Genomic DNA, 25,038 nt, shown 5'->3' with positions numbered 1-25,038 from the left:
TGGAATATGATTGTGACATATTGACATTGCTACATCATGGCTACATTACTAGCATTGTTGAAATTTTGATGGATGCAACTTTTTGCTGTAGATTTGTTCATTAAGTTGCTTGGATTGCTTGAATCACATGGATAGTTCGACATGCAAGCAGTAGGCATTTTAAAGCCACTCCTACTCTCTCATGGAGGTGCTGCTGTGAATTCTTCCTTTGCTGTCAGAAAGGCCCGCTCACCACCCTGGACACCCCCTCTCTCTCCGCTCAAGGGTGGGGAATGACTAGAGCTTTGTGTTTGATGACTGTCTGTCTGTTTGTCTTGTCCATCCCTCCTTCTCTCCTCCCCCCACACCTGTGTGCTCCTCCTTTCTCGGGGCAGACCACATTGCATTGATCATTGAACTGCTAGGGCCTGTCCCTCGCAAACAGATTTTGGCTGGGAAATATTCCAAGGATTTTTTCACCAAGAAAGGTAAAGCGCTATAAGCTGCTCTTGTTTATCTTCGTATGTCTTATTATTATTATTTTTATCGTACTGAATTTAATTATATTGTAATAATTATAGCATTAGTGTATGTTTTTGCCTCACTTAAGAGGATTAAATTGCTGATAATGTTGCGTAGTTGTGCACCATGCTTATGGATTACTTAACCAAATTGGTCAAAGCTGCTACATGAAATCTGGTTAGTCTGATAGTTGATAAACTTTTACCACCGTAAGTATCTAGTTCATCAGTTGTGGCTGTGTCTTATGTGGAATGGCGTGTGTGTGTGTGTGTGTGTGTTTTTGTGTGTGTGAGTGTAGTTCTTTGTCTTAACCACCATATGAAATAAGCATTTGAAATCTCTCTGTAAGCACTTTCAGACATACGTGTAAGACCGGAGGTTCTGCCGATGTTAAACGGTGGGGCCGTATATCTGAATGACATAACCGGTCATATGGAAGTCCGAATTCACCCGGTGTTTATACTACTCTCCCCTAGTATTTCCTCCGGACATTATGTAAATGTACTGTGTCTGAACGAGAAGTAGAATATGCGGTTAAAATCACACCTAGTGAGAGGGCGTGTTGGTGACGTTTTTTTCGTGCGTCCATGTGGTTAGATCTGCCTTAAATGCCAGTGTTATGATGGAGTGGCATAGTGCTGTCCAGAAAATCTCCGACCTGGAAAGATGCAGACATCACGGAGCTACTGTCCATGAGGGCATACAACATTTTGATAGAACACATGAAGGGAATTGCACGTTGTAGCCTACAACTGCATGGCAAGGCCAAACGAATTCAAAAGACTGAATCATAAGCAGAAGGCGCTGAAAAGGCAGTAGCCTACAGCGACGTCGTTGACGACAATAACAGGAGTATTTAATAAATTGTTAGCCAACACGGTTTTCTGTTCATTGATAGCCTTAGGCAGAATTAGGCTACAGAAAAGAATACAGGATTTTGACCTGTTGCCTATCCGTAGACATGTCATCTCGAGTTCCACGACAGCTTAGCTAGTGCCACCGAAATATGACACTGAAATCCTTTCACTATTGGAGTCGCTCAGATAGAAACAGCTGTAACGTGGTTAGGACACTTTTACTGTGGAGTGGAGACGCCATAAGTTAGGTGTGGTTTTGACAATCAGAAAAGCAATATACTGAAATAGTTTAATGATGTAAAGTCAAGTGGTCTGGTGTGTGTGCGCGCAGTTTTTATTGATGAGTCGGAGTGGCAAGGGCATTATAAAACATATCATGCTAGGGGAGAAATAAACCATGAAAAAACTTCACTGTTATGTTAGTATTTTGTTTGTTGCTTAAAAACGTTGTATGATGGCCTTGAAGTCTTGAGTTAGCCTACTGAATTGGCTGGTAGCCTACCATAAAGTGTGTGCATGCTCTCTCTCTCCAACGCAAACCAGATTCTGGTACATAACGTTGAAAACAGATAAATGTGTTTATTCGAAGCACACATACAAATACTGTATGTGTGCACTTACGTGACTCCTACTTCAAGTATTAGCCTACGCACAATAGATTTCTCTTCTTTAGCCTATAATGCATAGTCTACACTTTTTAAACAAAAAGCAGCTGTGACAGGCAGCGGCCGCATATATTCTGCGTCATATCTCGCAGCTTGTGAACTCTACAAGCCCCCACCCCTCACTCGACAACCACACGGAGATTCTGTAATGTGCGTGTATGTCGTTCACACATACGTCCGTATAAGGTCAGTATTAGGTCCGCAGGTTAGCATCATATCTGAATCATCCGAAGGGTAGGACCTCCGTTTGACAAACCTCCGCATGTACTCCGGAGGTTATATCTGAAAGTGCTTTGTGTGTCTGTGTTCACGTGCAAACTGCCCATATTTAAATAATCATTGTCTGCTATGTGTGTGCACTTGTATGTTTGATGTGTGTGTGCGTGCGTGCGCCTGTATGTTTGGTGTGTGTGTGTGTGTGTGTGCGCGTGTGTGTACAGGTGATCTGAAGCACATCACCAAGTTGAAGCCGTGGGGACTGCTGGAGGTGCTGGTGGACAAGTACGAGTGGCAGCGTGAGGAGGCAGAGACCTTCACCGACTTCCTGTTGCCCATGCTGGAGCTCATCCCTGAGAAGAGGGCCACGGCCGCAGATTGCCTGCGTCACGCCTGGATCGCCCCCTAGTGGCCCACAATGGGAACTGCACCCCCCTCACCCAATCCCACATAGGAGCCACTTCTGAACTACATCTGGCACTGTTCAACCGGATCTGTGCCAGATTAAAGGTAAATCTGCACCAGAGCAGGGCCAGGTGTGAACCAGAGGTGGCCTCTATTCGGGTCGGTTATCCTCCTCCCCTTCCCAGAACTGTCCCCACCTCTGAACTGATACCCATGAAAAGGCCCAGCTGTGGACTGCCTCCACCACCCCTGGATTGCCTCCTAGTGGCTGATGCTGGGAATGACACCCTCTGACCTGCTCCAGGTGGTGCCTAAGCTAAAACTCTGGTGAGGATTTGGCTCTGATGAAACAGATCTGCACCAGGCGTTTCAGAGGTGCTACATGGGCATGTGCCCCCACCCCTGCTCCCCCTCTCTTGGCCCGGATCTGACACCCATGAAGAAGCTAGGCTAATGAACATCTGTGCTCTGGGGGCTGCCGTCGGCTCTGCCACCTCTGACTAGCGACCTGTTCTATTCAGGCAGGCTCCCCTCCCCTAGTGGCCACAGTAGGGTCCTACACTCCGTTACGCCTGTCCCTCTGTGACCGTCTCTTCTCCTGACCAGACCTTACCCCACAAGAGACTGCAACAGATCACTTTCCAATTGGAGCATATCTGACATCTACTTATTTGTTTATTTCTGTGTGTGTGTGTGTGTATTTGTGTGCCTGTGATTAAGTTGGTTTCTTTCTTCCTTTTTCTTTCTTTTTTTTGTTGTTCATCTCTGTGTGTGTGTGTGTGTGTGTGAGTCTGTGTGAGTGAATCTGTGTGAGTCTGTGCGTGCGTGTGTGTGTGTGTGAGTGTGTGTGTGAGTGTGAGAGAGTGATTTGGTGTCTTCTAAAGTTTTTTTTTTTTTTTTTCTGTAGATGGTTTGTACTTTTCATTGTGTTACTTTTTCTTTTGCTCCCTTTTTTAACTCCAGTTAAGATGGACTGTAGCCAGAAAATCTCTGTGTTGTAGGATTTCTGAGATGACTTGGGCGTTATGCTAGACTTTTCTTAGTTAATCCATTTATTTTTGGGGCTCACACTCAGCTAGTCTCTGCAAAAAAAAAAAAAAAAAAAAAAAAAAATCTGAAAAAGCAGTTTTGTTACACAGATACTCTAGTATTGTTGGAAATCTGCACAGAAATGGCACTGTGGAAGAGAGTTGTTAGTTTGTGGTTGGGACTTCCACTCAGAGACCAAACTGTGTGCTCTGTCAGGAGAATCTCAGCCGTTCCGTTTGGGTCTTAGATGTCATCACCGACGGCACCTGATTAATCAGTGTCAGCTTCCATTTGTTTTGTTCAATAGTGTGTGTTTGTGAAAGAAAGATTTGTTTGTCCTCACTGTTCTAAGCCAGTAGATCATTATGTTCCACACACTTATAGCTGTCAATCACCACAGAATGATGAAAAAGAACATTGTTAAAAGAAATCTGCCGTGGGGGTGTGTATATGTTTGTTTGTCTGATTGTGTGTGTGTGTGTGTGTGTGTGTGTGTGTGTGTGTGTGTGTGTGTGTGTGTGTGTGTGTGTGTGTGTGTGTGTGTGTGTGTGTGTGTGTGTGTGTGTGTGTGTGTGTGTGTGTGAGTACATATGAGTGTGTTGTCTGTGTCTGTATATATCTGTACCAAAGAGTTTGCCTTGATCTGTATATTGCAGCCATGTACAGTTTTTAAGAAATCATACTATTGTATCTTAGCTAAGATTATTTAGCGGGATAGTAATGTTTTAATAAAGCATTTGGAAGAAGTGTGCAAACTCATTTGTCTGACCGGTGCATTTCTACTCGGTAAACTGAAACCGGACAAGACACTTTTTAATCTCAGTGAAATTTCTGTTAAATGGCTTGTAAGATGTCCTACATTATTCTATAGAAAGAGTCTTAACAGTTGTCTCCCCAGGTAGCCCAGTGTCCACAAAAGGGAGTGAAGTTGTGTTGATTTAAAGGACAAACAAACTTGTATTGTAAACTCATTTTCAATTGTGATCTGAAAACTGGCTGCTAAACATATGAATAATCTGTAGAACAGTTCACAATGTTCACTAAATTTGAAGTATTTACTGAGAAACTGAGCACCTCAGCATAATTATAGTCTTCAGCATGTGGTAAAACATGAAGAATGACCTCGAGGAGGCTGATGAGAAGATTGCCCTGTTGCATGGAATCGACGCTGTTTGAGTACAAGCCATAAGGTTGCAATCTGCTATCAAGTAGAGTAAGTTGAAGACTTTACAGTTTTTCTCGATTGTTTACACACATTTTCTGAAAGCATACCTCATTCTCTCAGAACTCCACACACAATGGGCAAAACCCCTCAATTCTCCTGCAAAATGAAACTTGAGATTCAAAACAATGTTATTTCTTTTCAAAATGGTATTTTGTTTTCAAATGACACACAAACACTCATATGAATAGACATCTATAAGAATCAGTTTAACACTGATGTGCTCAATGAAAAACACTTCTTCTCCATTCATCATAATGACTTAGGCCTTAAGGTTAAGTGTTGCACTTAATACAGACAGCACATAAGTGTGTTTTTATACTCACAAACATCCACATCACAAGTATTATGCTAAAGTGTTACACTTACTACAGACAGCACATAAGTGTGTTTTTATACTCACAAACATCCACATCACCCCCCCCCCCCCCCCCCCCCCGTCATCTACTTCCTGAAATTTTGGTCAACGATACCTGGGGCACCGAAACACCGGGGCACATGAAATTTGGTGGGTATGTAGCCCCACTAGACTTTTACGGAAAAATTTAATTTGGTCCCCGGGGGCCACTCCCCCTCCGCGCTGGGCCCCCCGAAACCCAAAAAATGCAGTTTTTCCTAAATAACTACCTGAACCGTGGCACCGAGGATGAAGACATTTTTATGGTATGTTGGTCTCAAGGGCCCACATCAACCTAGCCCATAATCACTCATTTGTGATTTGCACCCCCCCCGCTAAAAAATGAAAATGCAATATCATTCTGCTTTAATCGCCCCTCTCTTCAGTAAAGACGTTCAGAACTGCACCAAATTTTATGTGTATGATTAACCTGACTTTCTCTGGGGGTATGCCAAGTTTCGTAGAATTTCATCCATGGGGGGGTCTAAAAAATTAAGTTATGTGTACATTTAGTGACTGTACACTCATTGGCCTGTAGATGGTGGTGCACACACATACACATGCACACACACACACAGGCACCCACATCGGTATTAGAACGGCCGATACATAATTTAGTACGGTGTCTTGTGTAATTCCGCTGGATTTTCTTGTAAAAATTGTTTTTTTTGCATATTTTGCTAGTATAGAGTCTAAGGAACAAGATTTTTTTTGTCTTCAAATTTTCACGATCCATTTTCACACTTAGATGACATCATCATTTATATAATGCATAATTAAGACTGGGACTACTATCACTTGGGGGTCAAATGTGAGAAAACACTGGTAAAGAGGGTATTCTGCCTAATTTTTGGGTGCTGATTCTGAATATCATATTTACTTAGCTGATTTTTTTGTTTTAAACCTGCTAATTAGCATTTGCGGCCTAAAACTGGCCTCCATAGGCAACATAGAACGGGTGAATAGGGTAAAAAATTTAACTCCTTGATATTCTTATGAAACTTTACTAGTTGATTAGTTATGTAGAGACAATATTTTTTTGCATTACAAGTTTTCTGAAAATATATGTTTAAGCATGTAATTTAACAATATCTCATTAATTATGCACTAATTTGCATACATTTCAATTACAGACATCTGAATATTGGATAGTTAACATTGAATGTATACGTTCAGGTTTGCCTTCAGAACTTTTTCTGGATTCAGAGCCTTAAAAGAATGGCTTGTTCAAGCACCAGTCCTAGGTTATGCCGATTTCAGTCGTCCCTTTATCTTAGAGACGGATGCATGCCATGCAGGATTGGGGGCAGTTTTGTCACAGGAGAAGGATGGGTTACAGCGACCAATAGCCTTTGCTAGCCGGGACTTGCGGCCAAGTGAGAGGAACATGTCAAATTATAGTGCCATGAAACTCAAACTCCTTGCAGTCAAGTGGGCAATCACAGAAAAAAATGTCAAGTATCTCCTGGGCAACACGTTCACCGTGTACACTGACAACAATCCCCTCCCATACTTGCAGTCAGCGAAACTGGGCGCTCTGGAACATTGCTGGGTTTCTCAGCTTGCCCTCTTTATTACAACATCAAATATTGTCCTGGGCCAGCTAATTGCAATGCCGATACCCTTTCTAGGCTTCCCACAAGCCCCACTAACACTTTGCGATTTGTGTCACACGGCCTGGACGTCCCCCTGCCGCTTGCCATAGCCAACATGCAAGCCTCAAGTGCACCTATCCAAGACTCTTGGATGACAGAATCTTGTATGGTGGACACCATCCCTGGTCGAACCAAAAGAGACCGGAAAGTCCTGCAAGGGACTGATCCCTGTATTTCCAGATACCTGTGGTTTTGGTGACAGGGACGACCACATACCCGTATTTCCAGATACCTGTGGTTTTGGTGACAGGGACGACCACATACCCGTTAAGACAAGTGGAGTGAACCAAGGGAAGTCCGCAATTGATAAAGCAGTGGTCCCAGATACAGGAAGTGGATGGGACCTTGTACCGAGCGATCCAGTCTCCTCCTTCCAGGGATCCAGTGCTGCAGCTTTTACTGCCAAAGGTGTTGCGAGTCAAAGTGCTCACTAGTCTACACAACAACCACGGCCATCTGGGGGTGGACAGGACCACAGATCTGATATGACAGAGGTGCTACTGGCCCCAGATGTGGCATGAGGTGCAAAAGTGGTGTTCTGAGTGTGAGCACTGTGCTTGCTAAAGCAAGACAACCCAAGCCAGAACCTTCTTGGGAAATATGCTAGCCCCTAAGCCTTTGTAGATAATCTCCATTGACTTTACTCTCTTGGATTGGGCTAGCACAGGACAAGAGAATGTTCTGGTAGTCACAAATGTTTTCTCAAAGTTTACCCAGGCCTTTCCCACCCCTGATCAGAGAGCTTCCACCGTAGCTAAGATTCTAACTGAGAGATGGTTTTATGTGTATGGCGTGCAAAGGAGAATCCACTCTGATCAGGGGAGCAGCTTTGAGGAGGAGCTGTTGAAACACCTGTGTGACACCTATAACAAAGACTAGAACCACCACTTATCATCCAGAGGGGAATGGTCAATGTGAACGTTTCAACAGGACACTTCATGACTTGCTCAGGACCTTACCCCCTGAAAAGAAGCGTAAATGGCCCCAGTTGCTCCCTCAGCTCCTGTTCGCCTATAATACCACCGTGTACCAGTCCACACAGCACTCCCCATACGAGCTGATGTTCGGTCAGAAGCCACAGTTACCAGTCGACCACCTACTTGGATATACTGGAGGTGACCACAGGGTCAGTCCACCGACTGATTGGGTGGTGCAACATCAAGAGTACCTGACTTCTGTCTATGCTAGTGCTAGGAGACACTTAGAAGAGGCTGCGGCATATCGTAGGCATGGTGGTCCTAACACTGTAGTCCTCTTCAAAGTGGTTGTATGCACATCCCACCTCACTGAGGCCAGGTGCAGGACAAAAAAGCTTATCAAGGAAAGAAGAGTAGTTGTCCGCACACTGCCATCATAACACATAACGCAACGTTTCGACCCACCAGGGTCATCATGAAGACCCTGGTGGGTCGAAACGTTGCGTTATGTTTTTAACTCAATAAATGTAGTTCTTCTGGGAGATTGCAGTGTGCGGTCCTGACACTGACTGTACCCATATTACCACCTGGCACTCTAGTCTTTTTCTAGTGGGCAGTGGTAGTGTAGTGGTTAAGGAGCTGGGCTAGCGTGCAGTAGCCTGAAAGTTGTCGGTCGGTTCAATTCCCGGCTTTCACTGTTATGCCCTTGAGCAAGGCACTTAACCCCAAGTTGCTCCGGGGACAATGTGATCTCTTGTAATATAGCTGACATACAGTATGTAAGTGACTTTGGTGTCTGCTAAATATATGTAAACTCTTTTGCAAGAACCATTTTCATGGTCGCCACAAAATCCAGGATACATGGGTGTCTACCAAGTATGAAATTGTGGAGTGTCTTGATGGAATTGGCACACACTATAAGATCAGGCTGTATGGGGAAAAGGGCCCCCTTAAGACGTTCCACTCATAATACTGCCGGACAGCATTCAAACCCCTTCCACCTCCCACAGTCTGTTTCACATGAGTTCTCTGCCAGTGTAGCAGAAGTAAATATTCTCCCCGTCCCCTTCAGGCCTTGGCAGTAGATAGGTATGCTACCAGGATGGTGAACTTTAAAGACAGGTGTGTATGCAGAAAGGCTGACCTGCAGCGCTGGCGCACACGTCCACCTGTGGGTGGTGATCATATACGTAGCTTCCTCTCTGGGAGAACACAGCCGGTCATTTGATATTTTTGCCGCATGGGTGTTTGTGGTTGTTGTTGTATGGCTTTATTCTTAATTCTTAATTCTAAGACTTCATTGCTTCTCTCGCACGCCCGGCCTGTTGGCTGTGGATAACCCGTAGCTTTTAAAGAGAGCAAATGCACATGGTTTAGTGTCTGAGCAATGTTTTCCCTTGAGTTTTTTGTTTTTTGTATTAGTTCAGGCTGTGAGAGGGCCATCCGTGGTTTGTCTGTTTGTTTGTACCTTATATTCTTTTGTTTGTTAATTTTGCCTACTGTTACTCAACTACCCATGCCTATGTCACCTGTGTTGCCTGTACTATTATTATTATTATAGATTATTTCCAAGACAAATTTCTCTTAAGGTAGACAATAGAATGACATGGCAGGTCAAGGAAAGCATCAAGAAAAGCAAAGATTAAGAAATCGTTTTTGACATAGGCAACAAGGGTGGAGGTGTTTTTACACTTTTCAGACACTCAAAGTTTGAAAACTATGGATATTGTTTTAGAACCAACAACCTTTCTACATTATCTGGGGGTTTTGTGTGCAAAAAGTGGAATTAATTGTCAAAAAATTAGAAGAAAATGTGAAAATCACTTTTCGGACTAGATATAATCGCTTATTTTAAAACATACAGAAAAAAACACTAAAGATGGATCGTGAAAATTTGAAGACAAAAAAAATCTTGATCCTTAGACTCTATATTAGCAAAATATGCAAAAAAATAATTTTTTACATGAAAATCCAGCGGGACCCTATTTTCCAAACACAGCGTACTGTACTAATTACAAATTCAGTAGGATTAAAAGAAAGCCAAAATAAATATTCATCATCATCATCATGGCTGCATTTCCAGTATTGGCGATAGTAGTCGTTTGTCCACTAGATGGCGCATCGTTGCAGTGAGACGTAATTTTGTTGGAAGTTAATCTAAAGTGGGTTGGAAAGACACTAAGCTTCCTACAAGGACAAGACTGTAGGCTACAGTAGTTTACCGCAGAGAACGTCTAAGGGTAGGATGATTTCTGCATGACATGTAATTCCCATTTCCTCTTGAAGCCGAAATAAATCTGAGAATGTTTATCGGACATGCTTGTTTTTTACTGCAGGTAGACTACGTTAATCCTATCAATAGCAGAACGTAGGTAAAATAATGTTACCGTTAGCATTAGGGTGACCAGATGAGATGAGAAAACAATGACTGCGTAACAGTGCAAATCAGACCTAGAATAAGGATAGGCTAATAGCCTAACGCAAATAAGCCTTGCCAAAACTATGGGTCATTAAGTAAGAATACAAAATAATTGTTAGATTAAGTAGATTAGGCTATGTTAAAACGACATCGGACATTAGGCCGAATGTATTTTTTTTGCACACACGACCTCTCTTCTACACACTTTGCAGAATGCTTTCATCTCGTCGCTTAAAGCTACATTGTGTACTTTTTTGAGTTAATTCTTAGCAAAAACCCATTTGTTCTTTCAAAAATATGTGCTCATTCATGTGTAATTATTTCCACTTACTAATCAAAGTATTCTCGTAAGTGTAGAATCTGATATTCCAAATACATACGCGCGAGTCGCGCAAATGGCTGAATCCATGTTGCGCCTCCATCTTTGAAATACATTCGCCAACGAGGGACATTCCTGGAAATTCAGCTCCGCCTTTCGCGCTTGTAGGCAACACTCATTGCATGATCAGTCTACTCGCGACTGCCGGCAGATTTGAAAGTCTGTTGAAAATGGAGGATTACAACTATTCTCGAGGACATGAAAAGGAGTCGCCAAGGAAGCGAAAAAGAGAATTAAAACGCCAACGCGACCGGAAAAACAACAGACCAAAGTCAATATTGGAGTGGCTTTTCTAAGATGGAAAGAGCTCGTGAGGAGCAAGGATTTTAAAAGGGACGCCGAAATGGCCTGCTTTCTCCTCGACAGGTAATTTGGCCTATTCGTGTAAACATACAGTCTATGGTGTAAATTCGAAGTTTTATAGTTGCTTGGCTTAGTATAGCATGGTTGTCCATAACGCTAGAATGACGTCTGGGATACTTTTCCTCGCGTCGATGAAAAAGGATTGTTGTTGTAACATAAATCTGCTATGACGGATCACAGGCAAAGGGCACTAAATTGTAGTTATTTTTCATTGCTTTTGCTTTGTAGCCTAAATATATCCTAATCTGATAATGCTAGTGTAGCCAATTCCAAGGGTGACGTTCACATCCTGAGGCCTGTCCTGTAGTCTTATTAATTGTAGACGTAGCCTACTAAATTGTCTGAACGTTTTTCACTGCATGAAAACAATTGTTGATTCTATGTGATTGTTGTTTGATAATAACTGAAAGTATATTTTTAATATCTTGGTGTTTACCATTTTATGTACTGTTATATGTTGTGAAACGCTCTGCTTATTCATTTCAGATGAGCATCTTGGCGCAATTGCAGAAGCCCCTGAAATTGAGAACCTTGAACAGAGGTAACCCATCAATGCTCATAATGTCTATACCCGATGACATTCTCTATTGTATATTTTCATGATATAAGCATTTATATATATTTTTTACAAAGCCTACATGACATGAGCATCGTGGAGGAGGATGTGGACGAAATTCAATGGTCTTGTTATGTGATGCACGTGCATGCCTTCATTGTAACCTTGCCTGTAACTCAGTCTAGGCAAAATAGCACTATACAGATTAGTAACAATATGTTGAACTATATAAAATGGCGTGTATGTCTAACGACACTGCATGTCTTCCACAGGATCAGCTTTCCAGGAGACTGCAAATTTAGAATGATGGCCCATGTTGCTTCAAAGGCACCATACAAAAAGGAAGGGTTCATGTGTAAATACCATAATTTGTTAATTTCTGTAAATAAATATATTGCAAATAACATTGTTGACCATGTTACTGTCATTTGGTGTTTCAAAATGGTAAATTACCACAACTCCTTTTTTAATTATAAGTTTGTGGATGTAATGTATGAGGTACAGCATGAACAGTCTCTTATCAATTCTAAAAGTTTTTATTTTCATGAAAGCAAAATATAGCGATGTACCGGTGTAAAATAAATTAAATACAGTTTTAAAAGGAACAGGCAGTACAAGAACACTAATACAAAACTATTTACAATAACACAACATTACAACATTATAGGAAGGTGAAATAAATTCCAGAGATGTCCCTGAGGGTCAGGGAATTTATCCCTTATCCTACACACACAGCTTGGGATCACTCTTCTATTACCCTGTCCTAGAGACCCATGCTGCCAGAAAATGAAATGTCTGTAGGTAGCATATCTGAACTCTATTGTCATCACCTGGCTCTCTTACATGGCCTAATGCTGTGATGTCTGTGATGTACTGCCTGTGAATCGGGAGAAAACCTTCATCTAGGCAGTGCTGTGTGTAGTGAGGCAGAAGGCTCACACAGGTGGCTGGGTTTTGTCCACAGCATTTTCTCTCCCGATCGATTGGCATGTCTCTGCAGTGTGTACAACTACACCAAGGCATCCCTGGCACAGGTGGGGGGACGACATGTCTGCACTGATGCATCAAACACCAGACCTGGCTGCCTCACTATAGCAACTGTGTGGTGAGGTTCCTGTGCTCTTGCAGGCTCATTCCATCCACAAGTCTGAAGAAATAAGACACAAGAAATAAGATCAGATAGGCTTGTTTAGGTAGCAAAGTTAGATTGTTAGCAGAGTAGTAGTAATAGTAGCCTACTCTGTGTCATTTTTCAAGTGTTCACACAAAATGATGAATACTATGTATGTGTATGGACAATGAAAAGGTGAAAATGTTGTGTAACATTTTCTATAGACCATAACGTAATTATGTGTCGTGATTTCACTGGGAGACAACTCGCATCATGCAGTTGACTGGCAACAGCTAGAAATTGCTACAAACAATTGAGATACAAACAGGCAGGGAAGCTACACCAAGCGCGTGACTGAAGCGTTCCGTTCACAACGCGTAAAATCAATTTTAGATGAATGGTCTATTTTTTTTCTGCAGCAGACGCAACGCAAACGAACGTGCCTGGTGCAGCTTCCGAGCTAATTTCGGTGTCATTGACATTGGTACTGTTCAGAGAAATATATTAAAAACACAAACCTCCGTTGCTTCTCTCCTTTGTCTTTGAAGTTCTTCCAGTCTCTCCTCGTCATCTTTTGGAGTCTTACTTTTTCTTTGCATAGGAGGTCTCATCGATCCTCTGCCACCGGCTCTTGGCTTTTCTTTACCTTTCCCTCTTCCTTTACCTTTCCCTTGCACCTCCGTTGCATCGACTGATCTCTGACTCTGCTCACTGAGAAAAATAGTAGGCTACGCTGTAAACATTGCCTTTACACTATTAATCTCGCACATACAGAATAACGATAGCACTGAATCTACTGTACTATAACATTAGCATGCATTCGTTTGGGAACCTGATAGCTGATGCTAGCAATGAAATAGTAGCCTACCAAAATAATGAAAACGTAAAACTAGGCTATTCACTTTACATAGAGGTCATACCCAACATGTTTACTGGCTATATAACTAAATGCAATGTGTAATTGTTTTCTAAAGTAACCTTATAACTGGAAGGAACACCGGACGAAGTCGTAGTACTGGAAGCAATGTTAACTTTGGCATGAAACGGCCACCGTAGGAGTTAAAATGCGCTCGGAATGGGAGGGGCTAGAAAGTAATATTCAGTTGGTTGTCATATAGAATTTCACCGCTAGATGGGAGAAGTTCTTACACAAGGTAGCTTTAAGGCTTTGTCAATCCACGGGTACCTCCACCCACTCCTCCCAGTACCTGCATAGACGCTTTTGCTTTTTAGCGGCGTGTTGGGGTTCCGGTACATCACCCATGTCAAGAAATGAATGAAAATGAGCTAAAATCAGTGCATATTCGCGCCTAATTATAGAACGTCAAAAAAGAAACAAAGTAGCCGGGGCTGCATCCAGACACTTAGCTGCCGTCGGGGCTGCATGCAGTCGACTCAACCTCTCTACGGACAGTTTTTAATGTTTATCAGAAAATAACTACTCAGTATTCTGATTGAGTATAATGGTTGCATGGTTGAGTGATGGAGGCCAATTTGATTATTGATGTATTTGTAGAAAACCATAAATGCCTTTATAGGCTACCAAGCAAATCGATAACAGCACTAATTGTATCTTTCGACTGTCATCTCATTTGCTTATGACCATAACCTAGGCTACTAACAGGAGCTAAGTGAGTTAGCCACAACACGTTCGCTACGTGATGGTTTTTTAATGGAAAATATATAGGCTACCTGAAAGATAACCTGTCTATGATGCATCCTAAACACCGGGCTGGGACATTTCTGCTCAAGGTCTCAAAAAGCATCTGAGTCAACGTTCATTCCCAAACACATATAGGCTACTTCAATCCTCTATTTTCAAAGGTGATTCAAGTAAGGAAGAGCATGGCTCAAAGTAAAGTAACTGAAACTTCATAAATTCGTCAAAGTGAATAATTTGTGTCAACTCGCCGCAGCAATGTAGATTTATTAACGCACCCGTGATGATCTCTCCATTTAAACCAGATGTTTTAGAGCGCACGTTGAGATGTATTCAGGGCAGGGCTGTACCTACACATATTTGTTGCACGTGCTACAAAAATCATTCTTTGCGATGGATGATTTAGTACCAACGTTACACCGGTCAGATACAGTTTTGCCTATGGCTATTCCGTGAGACTGAGGCGCTTTTTGTTTGTTCGAAGTGCGTGTTTATAGGGTGTGAGAGGGGAGTCGATGTGCTTTGATTCCAGCTTGGTAGTTGTAGTCTATGCGATTAAAAAACACGTGTGTGTGAAGTATCCAAACAATGATAACGCTTTCATTATGGCTGCTTTAGCCACAGACCTTGAGCTACTGTACAGTGGGTTGGGTTCCATTTAGAAGTGTCCACTTAATTCGCCCTTTCCGTGATTCACACAGCTACGTGAAATGTATTACTACTGATATGCAAAACTATTAACTTTTCGCCAAGAGGTGGCAGCTTGATACTGTAAGGTGTAAGCCATTGTTCCAAAGGAGATTTTATTTGGGTCGTCAGCATAGTGACAATTTGTGTTGTGTAATAGGCCTAGCATAGGGCCTACCTTATATAGCTTATAGTTTGTTAACAGTCACGGTTTTGTCATAACTCCCTCTATGCATTTTTGCATTTAGAATAGCTCTAAAACCGGGGGGCGAATACGTCGCAGGGGGGGCGCCAGTGCGTGGATATCTCAATCGCAAAATTAAACAATATTTCTATCGGGCGCCTACCATGGACTAGGCTGGGTGAAAGTCAAAAGATTGAGCTTAACCATGGACCTCATAGTTGCAAAATGCAAGGGAACATGAATCAGCATATTATTTGCACAAACAATAACGGACAGTAGCTTTTCAACTTTGCCCGTTAAAATGTGTATGAACAGTCTCGCAACGCATTTCATGAAGGCCCTTTTGGACATGTCAGTTATTTGCACCACTGGGTAAAACGGCATTTTGTTTTAGACTACTGGTATTTAATTTGTGCATTGACAATAAAGCTGAATATCATTTGGACTAAACTTATGCATATGTAGAAGAAGAAACATTCACAAAAATCCATGACAGGACCTCTCTTCTTGATAGCTGTTGAAAACTGCATGAAACTGACAGGGATTGTTTTATTTAATAATAAATAAATAAATACATTATGCTGCTACCTTCTGCTTTTCCCAAATACAATAGCCTACAGGTGTACCTTTCATCAGTCCAGTTGCAATGGATGGACTGTGATGAACTGCCCTACTTGTGATTGTTTAGAGATTTTAAAGGTTTATAACAATGCTACAATTTTTTTGGCTCAGAAACCAATCTATTCACCTTTGCAGCGCCAGTAGGCTACTTTGTGTGCGGAATGTGTGCAAACACACATTCCAAACAAGCATACACAAAAGTTTCAAGAGTGGGGGATAGAGTAGAAGATGGAGACAAATTCATTAATATGATTTATTTTCGCGGAATGGATGTACAGGACTGAGCGGCGGTCATATTTTGTAGCGCTATGCGGTACATCTAGTTGTAAAACTGTTACAGGTGTTTGCCCATGTGATGAGTCCTGTGCATAGTAGGACAATTAACTTTAGAATTTGAATGACGGTGTGTTCCTTGTGAAAAAAAAGATTTTCTTCATGAAAATTGTGCCAAATGCAGAGAAGTGCGTGTAATGTTGTGAAAAAGGTGTTTTTTAGAACTGCAATTTGAGCAGGAATTGTGCTTGTAGTTTAGCAGAATTGGTTCAGGGCATTGATGGCAGTGCATGAGTTGTTGTGGTCATTGTGTCTCAAGTACTAGTTTTTGTGTGTAAACAATTGAGAAAAACTGTAAGAGACTGGTTTCTGAGATAAAAGTTCTGAATGATCCAACAGATATAGAAAGTGTATTGATTGCTGTGCTGGAAAGGGACCTTTTTCTTAAGGACATCTATGAAGTTGGAATTGTGCCTTGCTGGGGTTTCCAGATCCGTAGTTCACCATGTTGAAGCTCCTCTTATGAGGCCGATTTCAGGCTTTCTCTGCTTAGAACAGTAAGGGAAGAGAAATCACAATGAGTGTAACATAACTAGCTTTATGCCATCGAGTTCTGTTTGTGATATTTTACATGTTGCTGTTTGCAGTTTACATTTACTGTTGCTGTGTGTATGTTTAGAGCCGTCCTCTGCTTAATACGAAGCTTTAAACCATTATTTGTAATGTGCTCACAAGTATAAACTTACCAGGTGCATCCCCTGCGTCTCCTGGGATCTCCACCACGAAGTCGTCCGGGAGCAACTGGTCCTGCCGATTGCCGAGCGTGAAAGCCAGGAGCGAGAGGATGAGTGCGTCCAGGATGCTGATGATGGCGAGGATGTAAGCCCAGCGCACAGTACAGTTACCCAGCGTATACTTGCCTGTGCGCTCCCCGCACATGCGCTTCACCTCCGGGGCGTCCCAGCCATCAGGGTAAATCAAGCAGCCCATCGTCATCAAGGCCGCTGTAGGTGAGGTCCCATATGACATTTGTCAGGTGAAAAAAGGGGCTGAAGAAAACCCATGTTGCCTGACCAACATATGCAAATGCAATACAATGTGCCTAGCGTCAACCAACCAGTTGAGTGCTATGACTTAACGTGCAACGTAGCCTATTTTCAGGAAATTTCACATCACCCATGGTTCAATAATTAATTAGTTAAAATCAGAAACGGATGGGTTGACCGCAGTTGTTCGGTTAGAAAATTAGATGGCTAATCGGATACGTGTTTCTGAGGTTCAACAGGCTGGAACTATTATTCCCTTTCATAACTTACATCCTCTGATTTTGCCAATAAAACTAAATATGGACCCTTTCAAGAGAGTTCCATTATCAGCATCACAGTTGGCCCCACAAGACTTCCTTTTTAACATTCCATATGTTATCTTAATGCAGAGGAAGTAGGGGCCTAAATAGAACGTTCAAGCATTGTTTTTGTTTTTATTGTTGAAAGCAGAGCCATATAAACCTTTATATGGCTCTGGTTGAAAGGGTCTATATGGAACATGTGTAGGCCTACATTGTAGGCTATAGCATTCATTACCTGAAGCCAGCTGCATCCAAGCACAGATTTTGTAGACACTGCCAGTGCTGAAGAACCAGAACAAGCTGAGGCACACTATGCTCCCAACAATCAGTAGCATTGAAGTCCCCACGAAGAACAAAGCTGTCCTAAAGGCAGCGGACGGGATGGAGGCGAAGTCCAGGACGCTCCCTTTGCAGATCAGCTCTGAGGTCAGCGGGTTGCCGATGCAGTAGTGAAAGAGCCCGAAGTACCCTGCTTGAGGGGTAGTCACGCTATCCCCGATCCAGTACGGCTGGATGAACACCACGACAGTGATGATGGCGAAGCACATAGTGAACACTGCCCACAGCACGCCTATTGCCCTGGCATTTCTCACGTAGTTGGTGTGGTAGATTTTGGCAGCCTCTTGGGCAGGCAACATCTTCTCCATCGTTAAATGGTATCAGGTTACTCTAATAAAACGAAAAAGACATCAATTTCAAAATAAAGTGTAGTAGTAGAAGTACAGTATAAAAGTCATTCGAGGTGATCAATTTGCTATTTTTCCCCTTCAGATTTTTCTTCCCAGGGTTGAACCTAAGAAAGTTATTCCATTCATATGAGCAACTGATTTGCCTCTAATTCCTACACGTCGAGTGGATATAACGAGTGCGATATATTCAGCACCATAGACAGCTCCTGAACAATTAGCCTACGTATTCCAGCACGTCAAAGGATAAACTTAAACTATCGCACTACATGCAAACAAATTCCAGGTACAAATAAAACATAGTTAAAAGTGAGTGGACACATAGCCTTCTTAAAAATGCCCAATTATTACATAAAGAACACGACGATGATCTTTCTAGTAGAACTTAGGCTCTGTGAAGGTGTTGGTGATAAGCTTCATGCCAGCTCAAGGTGTAAAGTAATTAATTATTGATGGTAATGTAATCACAGGTGTAAGGTGACACAATGGTTGGATAACCAGAAAGCTGTCATGAGTCACCGGGCCTTCCAGTAACCTAGTAAAACAAATTGATTAAAGGTAAACTATGCAGTATTGGCCATTTCCTTACTGTTTTCTCGGTTTTTGCTTCTTTTTCGCTGGCTCTGTCATGACGAATGTCTGAAACTTCATCGCTACCTTTTTTCTAGCCGGTGCCTGGCGTGTATGTGTATTTGAATGCAGTAAAGCAATTCGTTACACTTGTTATACTTCCTGACAATGAGGCCGTCGGCCCGCCAGCCCACAGTTGCAAGGTTTTTCCGCTCACAGGCGCTAGGGGAAAGCGAGACGGCCACCATTCAACCCGAAAAAAGTCATATAACCATTCCAATGACTGAAGCAGTTAAATGAAGGTAAATTAAGCTAAAAAACGTCCATATTAAGCTAAAAAAACCTGCATAGTGTGCCTTTAAAACAAACTGGTTGTGTTGGGTTCAACAAGTTCACACACACACGCCACACCTTGCATTTCTCACGCAGAAATATTACTAGGGATGTCAAGGTATCTGCGTAATTATTAGAGGACGCGCAGGGATACGAGAGGGTATCTCGCAGGGTTCAGAACTAGCGCACCACTCACCAGCAAAATCAAAAACATTAAATAGCCACCGACATCCAATCAAAAAATAGTATTCGTTGTTGTATCCGGGTAAAATTCCAAAATAAGACATCCCCTCCCTGCAACCATGTTTGTGCGCTTACACGTTTAAGAATGTCAAAACTGCACCAACATTATTTTTATTCAGAAATTCAACTGTTTGTCCTTTCTACTAACACTTAACGCTGTAGGCCTAGCTTACTTTATGGCAACATTATTTTCCTATTTATAAACTAAACTAAACTGTCGGACATTAAGAAAAAATAATGAAGTGTCGTTGTAGCTTTGCGTAACCAGACATCAGCAACGTTCATTTTATACGACCTATCACTCTCGTGGCTGCCTGCATTTTCCCTGTCGTCACGGCTGCAACTTTCGCACTCGTTTGTGCTTTTTAGCGGCGTGTTCATCAGGTCCCGGGTCAATTTGAGCGAGTAGCCTATACTACACATATTTTTTTCTAAAGATACAGGACTGCTGCAGACAATGAGCTGCCAACCACCATAATGTAGCCTAATAGCAACCGAAAATAATGAACTTGCTGTCCGTATAAAGAATAAAAAGTTGGTCTCGGCATGCCCATTCTTGATCCAATGGTTCAGTGGCAATAGGCTACTCAAGTGAAAAAAGCAATTAGCCTAATAAATAAAATATTTGTCTCACTCAGTACATATATCTCGTAAATTGGTGAGCCATAGAATATCCCACCGTCAAGATTATTATATTTGAAAATTCCAATCTATCCCACCTAAATATCAAAAGTTATTTCTACTGGCATGCTTCCTGGTGACATAAAAACACAAATGGTTTCCCCTTGATATAAAGGCTGACATAAGTGACATAAGCTATGCAAGATGGGTACAAATCCCAGACTGTCCTGTAAAATAAACAAAAACAAGATATAGGATGTATACAATGACAAATTCAAGGTCTCAAAGTGTTAATGCTTCTTTCCAAAAATCTCACCAGAAGTTGTTATTTAAAAAAAAAAAATCTTCTGGGGGAGCATGCCCCCAGACCCAGACCTAACTAAGCTGAGTTACCAACCTTTTGAAGTGGGGGGCCCATTTCACATCTGTGCCTGGGGGCCCCATTTCACATCTGATAATCCGCCAATGTGTGCACACCTTTTGCTACATAGTGCGCAAGTTTTACACACTTATTTTAATAAATGTTGCACTCATCTAAGTAAATAATGCACTTACTTTATTCAATTCTACACAAGCGAAACATTTTAGTGAGTGAGTGCCCCCCCCCCCCCCAATCTCACTCCAAGCTGAGCTCAAAACTTGAGAACCCTGTATTATATGTGTATTTCAAAATGGAAGGAAATTAATTCATGTTCCACATTAGCATAAACCTGACAATTCATAATGATTTGGAATAACACTCTTCAGTCCTCCTTCGTCCCCCTCTCTGAAAAAAGCAAGCGTGTTGTCAAAGTCCCTGCATATGTTTGGGAATCATTTCGTGTTTACACAGGTGTAGCTATAGATTGCCTAACGCCCTCACATAAACTATTGGTTAAACTCTTGAGGTATGCCTGAGCGCCTACAGCACCATACGGTGGTGCATCATGGGTAATCATATGTATATATGAAAGCCTGATGGACTCCAATGTGCTGGTGGTGACTGGTCACAAGAGACAGATATGAGGACAGTTGTGCTGCTTTTGCTGGCTCCAAGCCTGCTGGCTATCGCCTTGGCTGCACCTGCGGAGACACAAGTACTGGTGAGGAATTCAGCAGTTTCATCTTTAAATGGTTTATTTTCATATTTCCAGTGACCACTTAGCCTATGTATAGTGCAGTAGGGTCCTTGGTTATTGCTTATTATTTTTAAATTATTTACATGGTTTTAATCTATGCAACGGCAGTAAAAATGTACATCTCTCTCTCTCTCTCTATGATAATGATGTTTGCATTGTTGAACTGTTAATATGTTTGTCTTTTTCTGTGTTTAGGATAACAGTGTTTTTAGGGGATTACTGTTTATAAGCCTGTCTCTTTCTCTTGCCTCTGATCATGATAATGGTATTTCTATCTCTGTGTGTTTAGGCTAATGGAGCTCATATATTGTGTTTCTGTGTCTGTGTGCAGAATAATGGTGCCCTGTGTATGTTGAGCATACACTGTAAGAGCTCCTGCTGTCATCGTGCCTCTGCCATCAGTCTGGCCCGCTGCGCTCCCAAGGCTTCAGAGACGGAGAAGTGCTCTGCCAAGGTGGGTGTGTGGACTGAACCAGTTGAACCATTAGTTCAATTCATTGTAGCTTTATTGGCATGATCATTCATATACCTTATTGGCAAAGCAGAATGACAATAGATCGATAATAATGATGTAAAGAGGGAAATGAGGAGAAAAAAGACAAATATGGGGGTTGTGAGGTGTCCTTCGTGAACCTAAAAAAGAAAACAATGTGATGGAAAGCTCCTACAGTATATGCTAGATAAAGTTGTTATGTAACCCTGTACAGGACCTGATAAAATGGTGAATATGTGTGACAGTGTGCATGTAGGTACTGAAAGAACTGTTTTAGTGGTGGATACAGTGTACATAATTAGTCACTAACCTCACAATGCCACTCCTTGCACAGACATCCATCTGAAATGTGTTTTTTTTGGTGCAGAAATGAAATTGCTACTGTCTTGTCCTTAACTAGCTATGTAGACAGCAGTTATTCTTGCGATTTTGTTTGTATTTTACCCTGTTCCCTAATGCTCTCTCGTTCTGCCTCCCTCAGAGTATATATGGCTCCTACTACCACTGCCCATGTGAGCACGGGCTGAAGTGCGACACAGACTGGACCATCGGGGGTGCCATCACCAATACCAACTTTGGAGTTTGCAAAGACCCTAGCACCCCCAAGCCCCCAACACCACCTCTCCAAACTCCACCGAGATCCTGAGGCGTGTAACATATGCTGAGAGTGTCTTGGTGTTGGTCTGAGTACGATTCTGAGGCCCCTAGCATGTGCTGGGGTTTTTCATGGAATGCAATGGCTCGGATCGCATCAATCAGCCGACCAATAAAACGAAACATGCAATGAAACAAGCAGATATCCAAAACAAAATAAAACATGGTAGTGGAAATATTGTTGGTGAAACACATCTTCACTTTGTGTGACAATACAAAAGGTGATCTGTTAATATTTCATCAGACTATTGGTTCAGCATTGGTTGACTTAGCATAGTAGAGTGAGAAGGATGAGTGACGACACTGATAAAAAGTAAAACTTTACAGGAAAACTTTACTTATCTCTTACTGTACATAATACTTCCACAAGATTGTCAGTCCACCAAAAATCATCTTAAACTCCTCAAAGCCATACAAATAAATGTGTAAAACAAGAGACTGTTGTTGAGCCACTATTGGTTATGCACAAACATGTGAGTGACTACATTTAACATGAACATAACAGCCAGAGTGGCACCTATCCCTGCCCCTTAATAATGATATTAATACAACTGTATCTGATCTGTACTGTAACTGATATCATACAAACATATGTTCAATATGCCTTTAGCAGACTTGTGCCTGATACTGAGGATCCTTTTACAAACCCCCCCCCCCCCCCTTCCCTTTTTCCCCCACATTTGAGCGGGTAATCTACAGGACTAATAATCAATAACTAACAGTGGAGAAGAAGTTGGAGTAAATCTAGCCTAAGTGGAGAGATAGCGTGTTTTAAACCGATGGGGGGACTCCGGGCCTGGCTCTCCCCCTCCTGAGCGGTCTGGCGGGACGGGGCAAGGTGATGGCCCGCGGCATCCTGGACAGCATGTATGCAGCGCTGCCCTTGACCTGCGGCTCTTTGTGGCGGGTGAGCACGGTGAGCGTGGAGCGCAGCGGAGACTCGGGGAAGTAGAGCAGGGCCAAGAGGGACTCCTCGTTGTAGCTGTGGTCACTGGCGCCCCCTAGTGGTGGTCGGTGCTTGTTCAGGTTGGACAGCAGCCCAAGGCAGAGGAGCAGCGTGTCTTTAGGGTTGGAGGGCTGCAGGAGGCGCAGCATGGCCGGCACTGCCTGTGGCGGGGTGGGGGTTAGAGGGGTGGATAGGAAGACCTGTGATCAGGAGTGTAGTGGTAAAATAACAAGTGGGTAAACTATGATGACAGTTAGGTGGACTGCACCATGCGGTATCAGATTTTTTAAAAAGGCATTCAGAGCATATTTGATGATGCTGGAGGTTATTGTTCAATGGTTATGACAATACCAGTGGTATTGAATGGTTCCTAGAGTGTTGATAAGTGTATATATTGTACATGTGGATAATACAGTGTGATTTTTGAATGTTAAAAGTTGCAATTGTTGAATAAACTCTTTTGAGAGTTGGATAAACTCTAATAAGAGGTGGATAAACTGCGGTTACTTGTGTTTAGCTTCCACTACATCTCTGCCTGCGATGCATGTACTGTGCCACAATCATGCACATCTACCAAATGTGTCACTTTTGTGTGGCTCAGAATGAATGACTTACAAGTCCGCTTCGTAAATAATACCTCTTGTTAGATGATGTGAGTATGGCGGATAATCCTACTAATCCTAATACACAACTGTGTTATAACCACACCATCACAGATGTCATCTCTCATAAGAAGTGTTAGCAGTTAGTGTCCACCATACCTGTCAACACTCCCGTTTTTCCCGGATTCTCACGTATTTCAAGGTCATCACCCGGCACCCTCCCGGTTTATTATTTCTCCCGGAAAACTCACGTAATTTGCATGGCCATCAAACTTCAATTTAAAATCATTGATCCATTCATTTTTTCTATTAGTCTGACATCTCCCAGGTTGCCAGATTGTGTATGAAATACACCCTACACATACACGATCACTTAGTTTCAATTTCAACCATTTTGTTTGCTAAAACCTGGCAACCCAAAACCCAAATAAGGAAGCGGGCTAGTGGAATGGCCTACTCCAGAGCTGTTGTAAAATTGTTGGGAATTTAATTGATTAACACATCAAATAAACTGTTATTGAGTGTTGTTGATACACTGAACTTGTGCCCTCGGAACCAAATCTGACAGCAAGCAGCTTTGGAGTTTTGGAAGTAGGCTGCAGGCAGGCAGCTGGATACATAACTGGCATGCGTAAGGTAATGGTAAGGTAAAAGCAATGACCGAAATGCAGTGTTGAAGCACGTGTATGAAACGTATTAAATATGTAAACACAGATCCGGTATAAAAAAAATCTCCCGTTTTTGGAACGCTAAATGTTGACAGGTATGGTGTCCACTGATCTAACACTGTCATTCCACTACATCTGGTAATTGTGATACTGAGAGCTGTCATGACAGTTACCGTATTTTCCGGACTATAAGTCACACTTTTTTTCATAGTTTGGCTGGTCCTGCGACTCAGGTGCAACATATATATTTATTATATATATGTTTTTTTCCTCTTCATGACACATTTTTTGACTGGTGCGACTTATACGCCGGTGCGACTTATAGTCTGGAAAATACGATATATTAATGGTAACATATCGCTCCTAAATCGTTAGACTGTCATATCGTAATGAGACAACACAACATCTGATATAATGTGTTTGTAACACGTTTACATCAGTTTTATGAAGTCAGGTTCAACTAGTGTGTTACCTAAATGGTTAGGGAGCCTTTCAGGAAGGGTTTCATACTCACGTTGAAGGTGAACAGCTTTCCAACAACTTCCTTGTTGTCAGACAGGTTGAAGAGGATTCGAACCACGAGGATCTTAGACAGTGATGAGAGGAGGCACCCCTAAATTCTCTGACCAATACACTGAC

General features: G+C 42.2%; 3 protein-coding genes and 1 long non-coding RNA gene across 4 annotated transcripts in view; 3 read left to right on the top strand and 1 right to left on the bottom strand.

Annotated features, from left to right (window-relative positions):
• srpk1a (SRSF protein kinase 1a) overlaps nucleotides 1-4,432 on the top strand; it is a 30,271-nt gene extending 25,839 nt beyond the window's left edge. The window contains exons 15-16 of the mRNA XM_076277156.1: nucleotides 375-467; nucleotides 2,464-4,432. Of these exons, the coding sequence (XP_076133271.1) occupies nucleotides 375-467; nucleotides 2,464-2,648 (278 nt within the window). The 3' untranslated portion in view covers nucleotides 2,649-4,432. The remainder of the gene's footprint in view (nucleotides 1-374; nucleotides 468-2,463) is intronic.
• A 6,340-nt stretch (nucleotides 4,433-10,772) lies between these two features.
• LOC143115252 (uncharacterized) lies at nucleotides 10,773-11,953 on the top strand. The gene is made up of 3 exons (XR_012985078.1): nucleotides 10,773-11,028; nucleotides 11,512-11,566; nucleotides 11,854-11,953. It is a non-coding gene; the product is annotated as an uncharacterized LOC143115252 (long non-coding RNA).
• Nucleotides 11,954-16,651: 4,698 nt separating this feature from the next.
• On the bottom strand, nucleotides 16,652-18,112 carry lhfpl5b (LHFPL tetraspan subfamily member 5b). Its single transcript, XM_076276854.1, has 3 exons — nucleotides 17,701-18,112; nucleotides 16,864-17,121; nucleotides 16,652-16,665 (listed from the first exon to the last, which is right to left on the bottom strand). The coding sequence occupies exons 1-3, from the start codon at nucleotides 18,110-18,112 to the stop codon at nucleotides 16,652-16,654; spliced, it is 684 nt and encodes a 227-aa protein (XP_076132969.1).
• A 2,807-nt stretch (nucleotides 18,113-20,919) lies between these two features.
• LOC143115016 (colipase-like) lies at nucleotides 20,920-22,175 on the top strand. The gene is made up of 3 exons (XM_076276852.1): nucleotides 20,920-21,000; nucleotides 21,368-21,490; nucleotides 22,011-22,175. The coding sequence occupies exons 1-3, from the start codon at nucleotides 20,920-20,922 to the stop codon at nucleotides 22,173-22,175; spliced, it is 369 nt and encodes a 122-aa protein (XP_076132967.1).
• Nucleotides 22,176-25,038: the final 2,863 nt, after the last annotated feature.

Source organism: Alosa pseudoharengus, unplaced genomic scaffold (assembly GCF_046254945.1).
Source record: "Alosa pseudoharengus isolate Yale_2024_CS ecotype anadromous, Long Island Sound unplaced genomic scaffold, YU_APseudo_1.1 YU_APseudo_1.1_scf_9, whole genome shotgun sequence".
Classification (NCBI taxonomy): domain Eukaryota; kingdom Metazoa; phylum Chordata; class Actinopteri; order Clupeiformes; family Clupeidae; genus Alosa; species Alosa pseudoharengus.
Note: the sequence above shows the minus strand (reverse complement) of the source record. Positions and strands in the feature narration are given on the sequence as shown.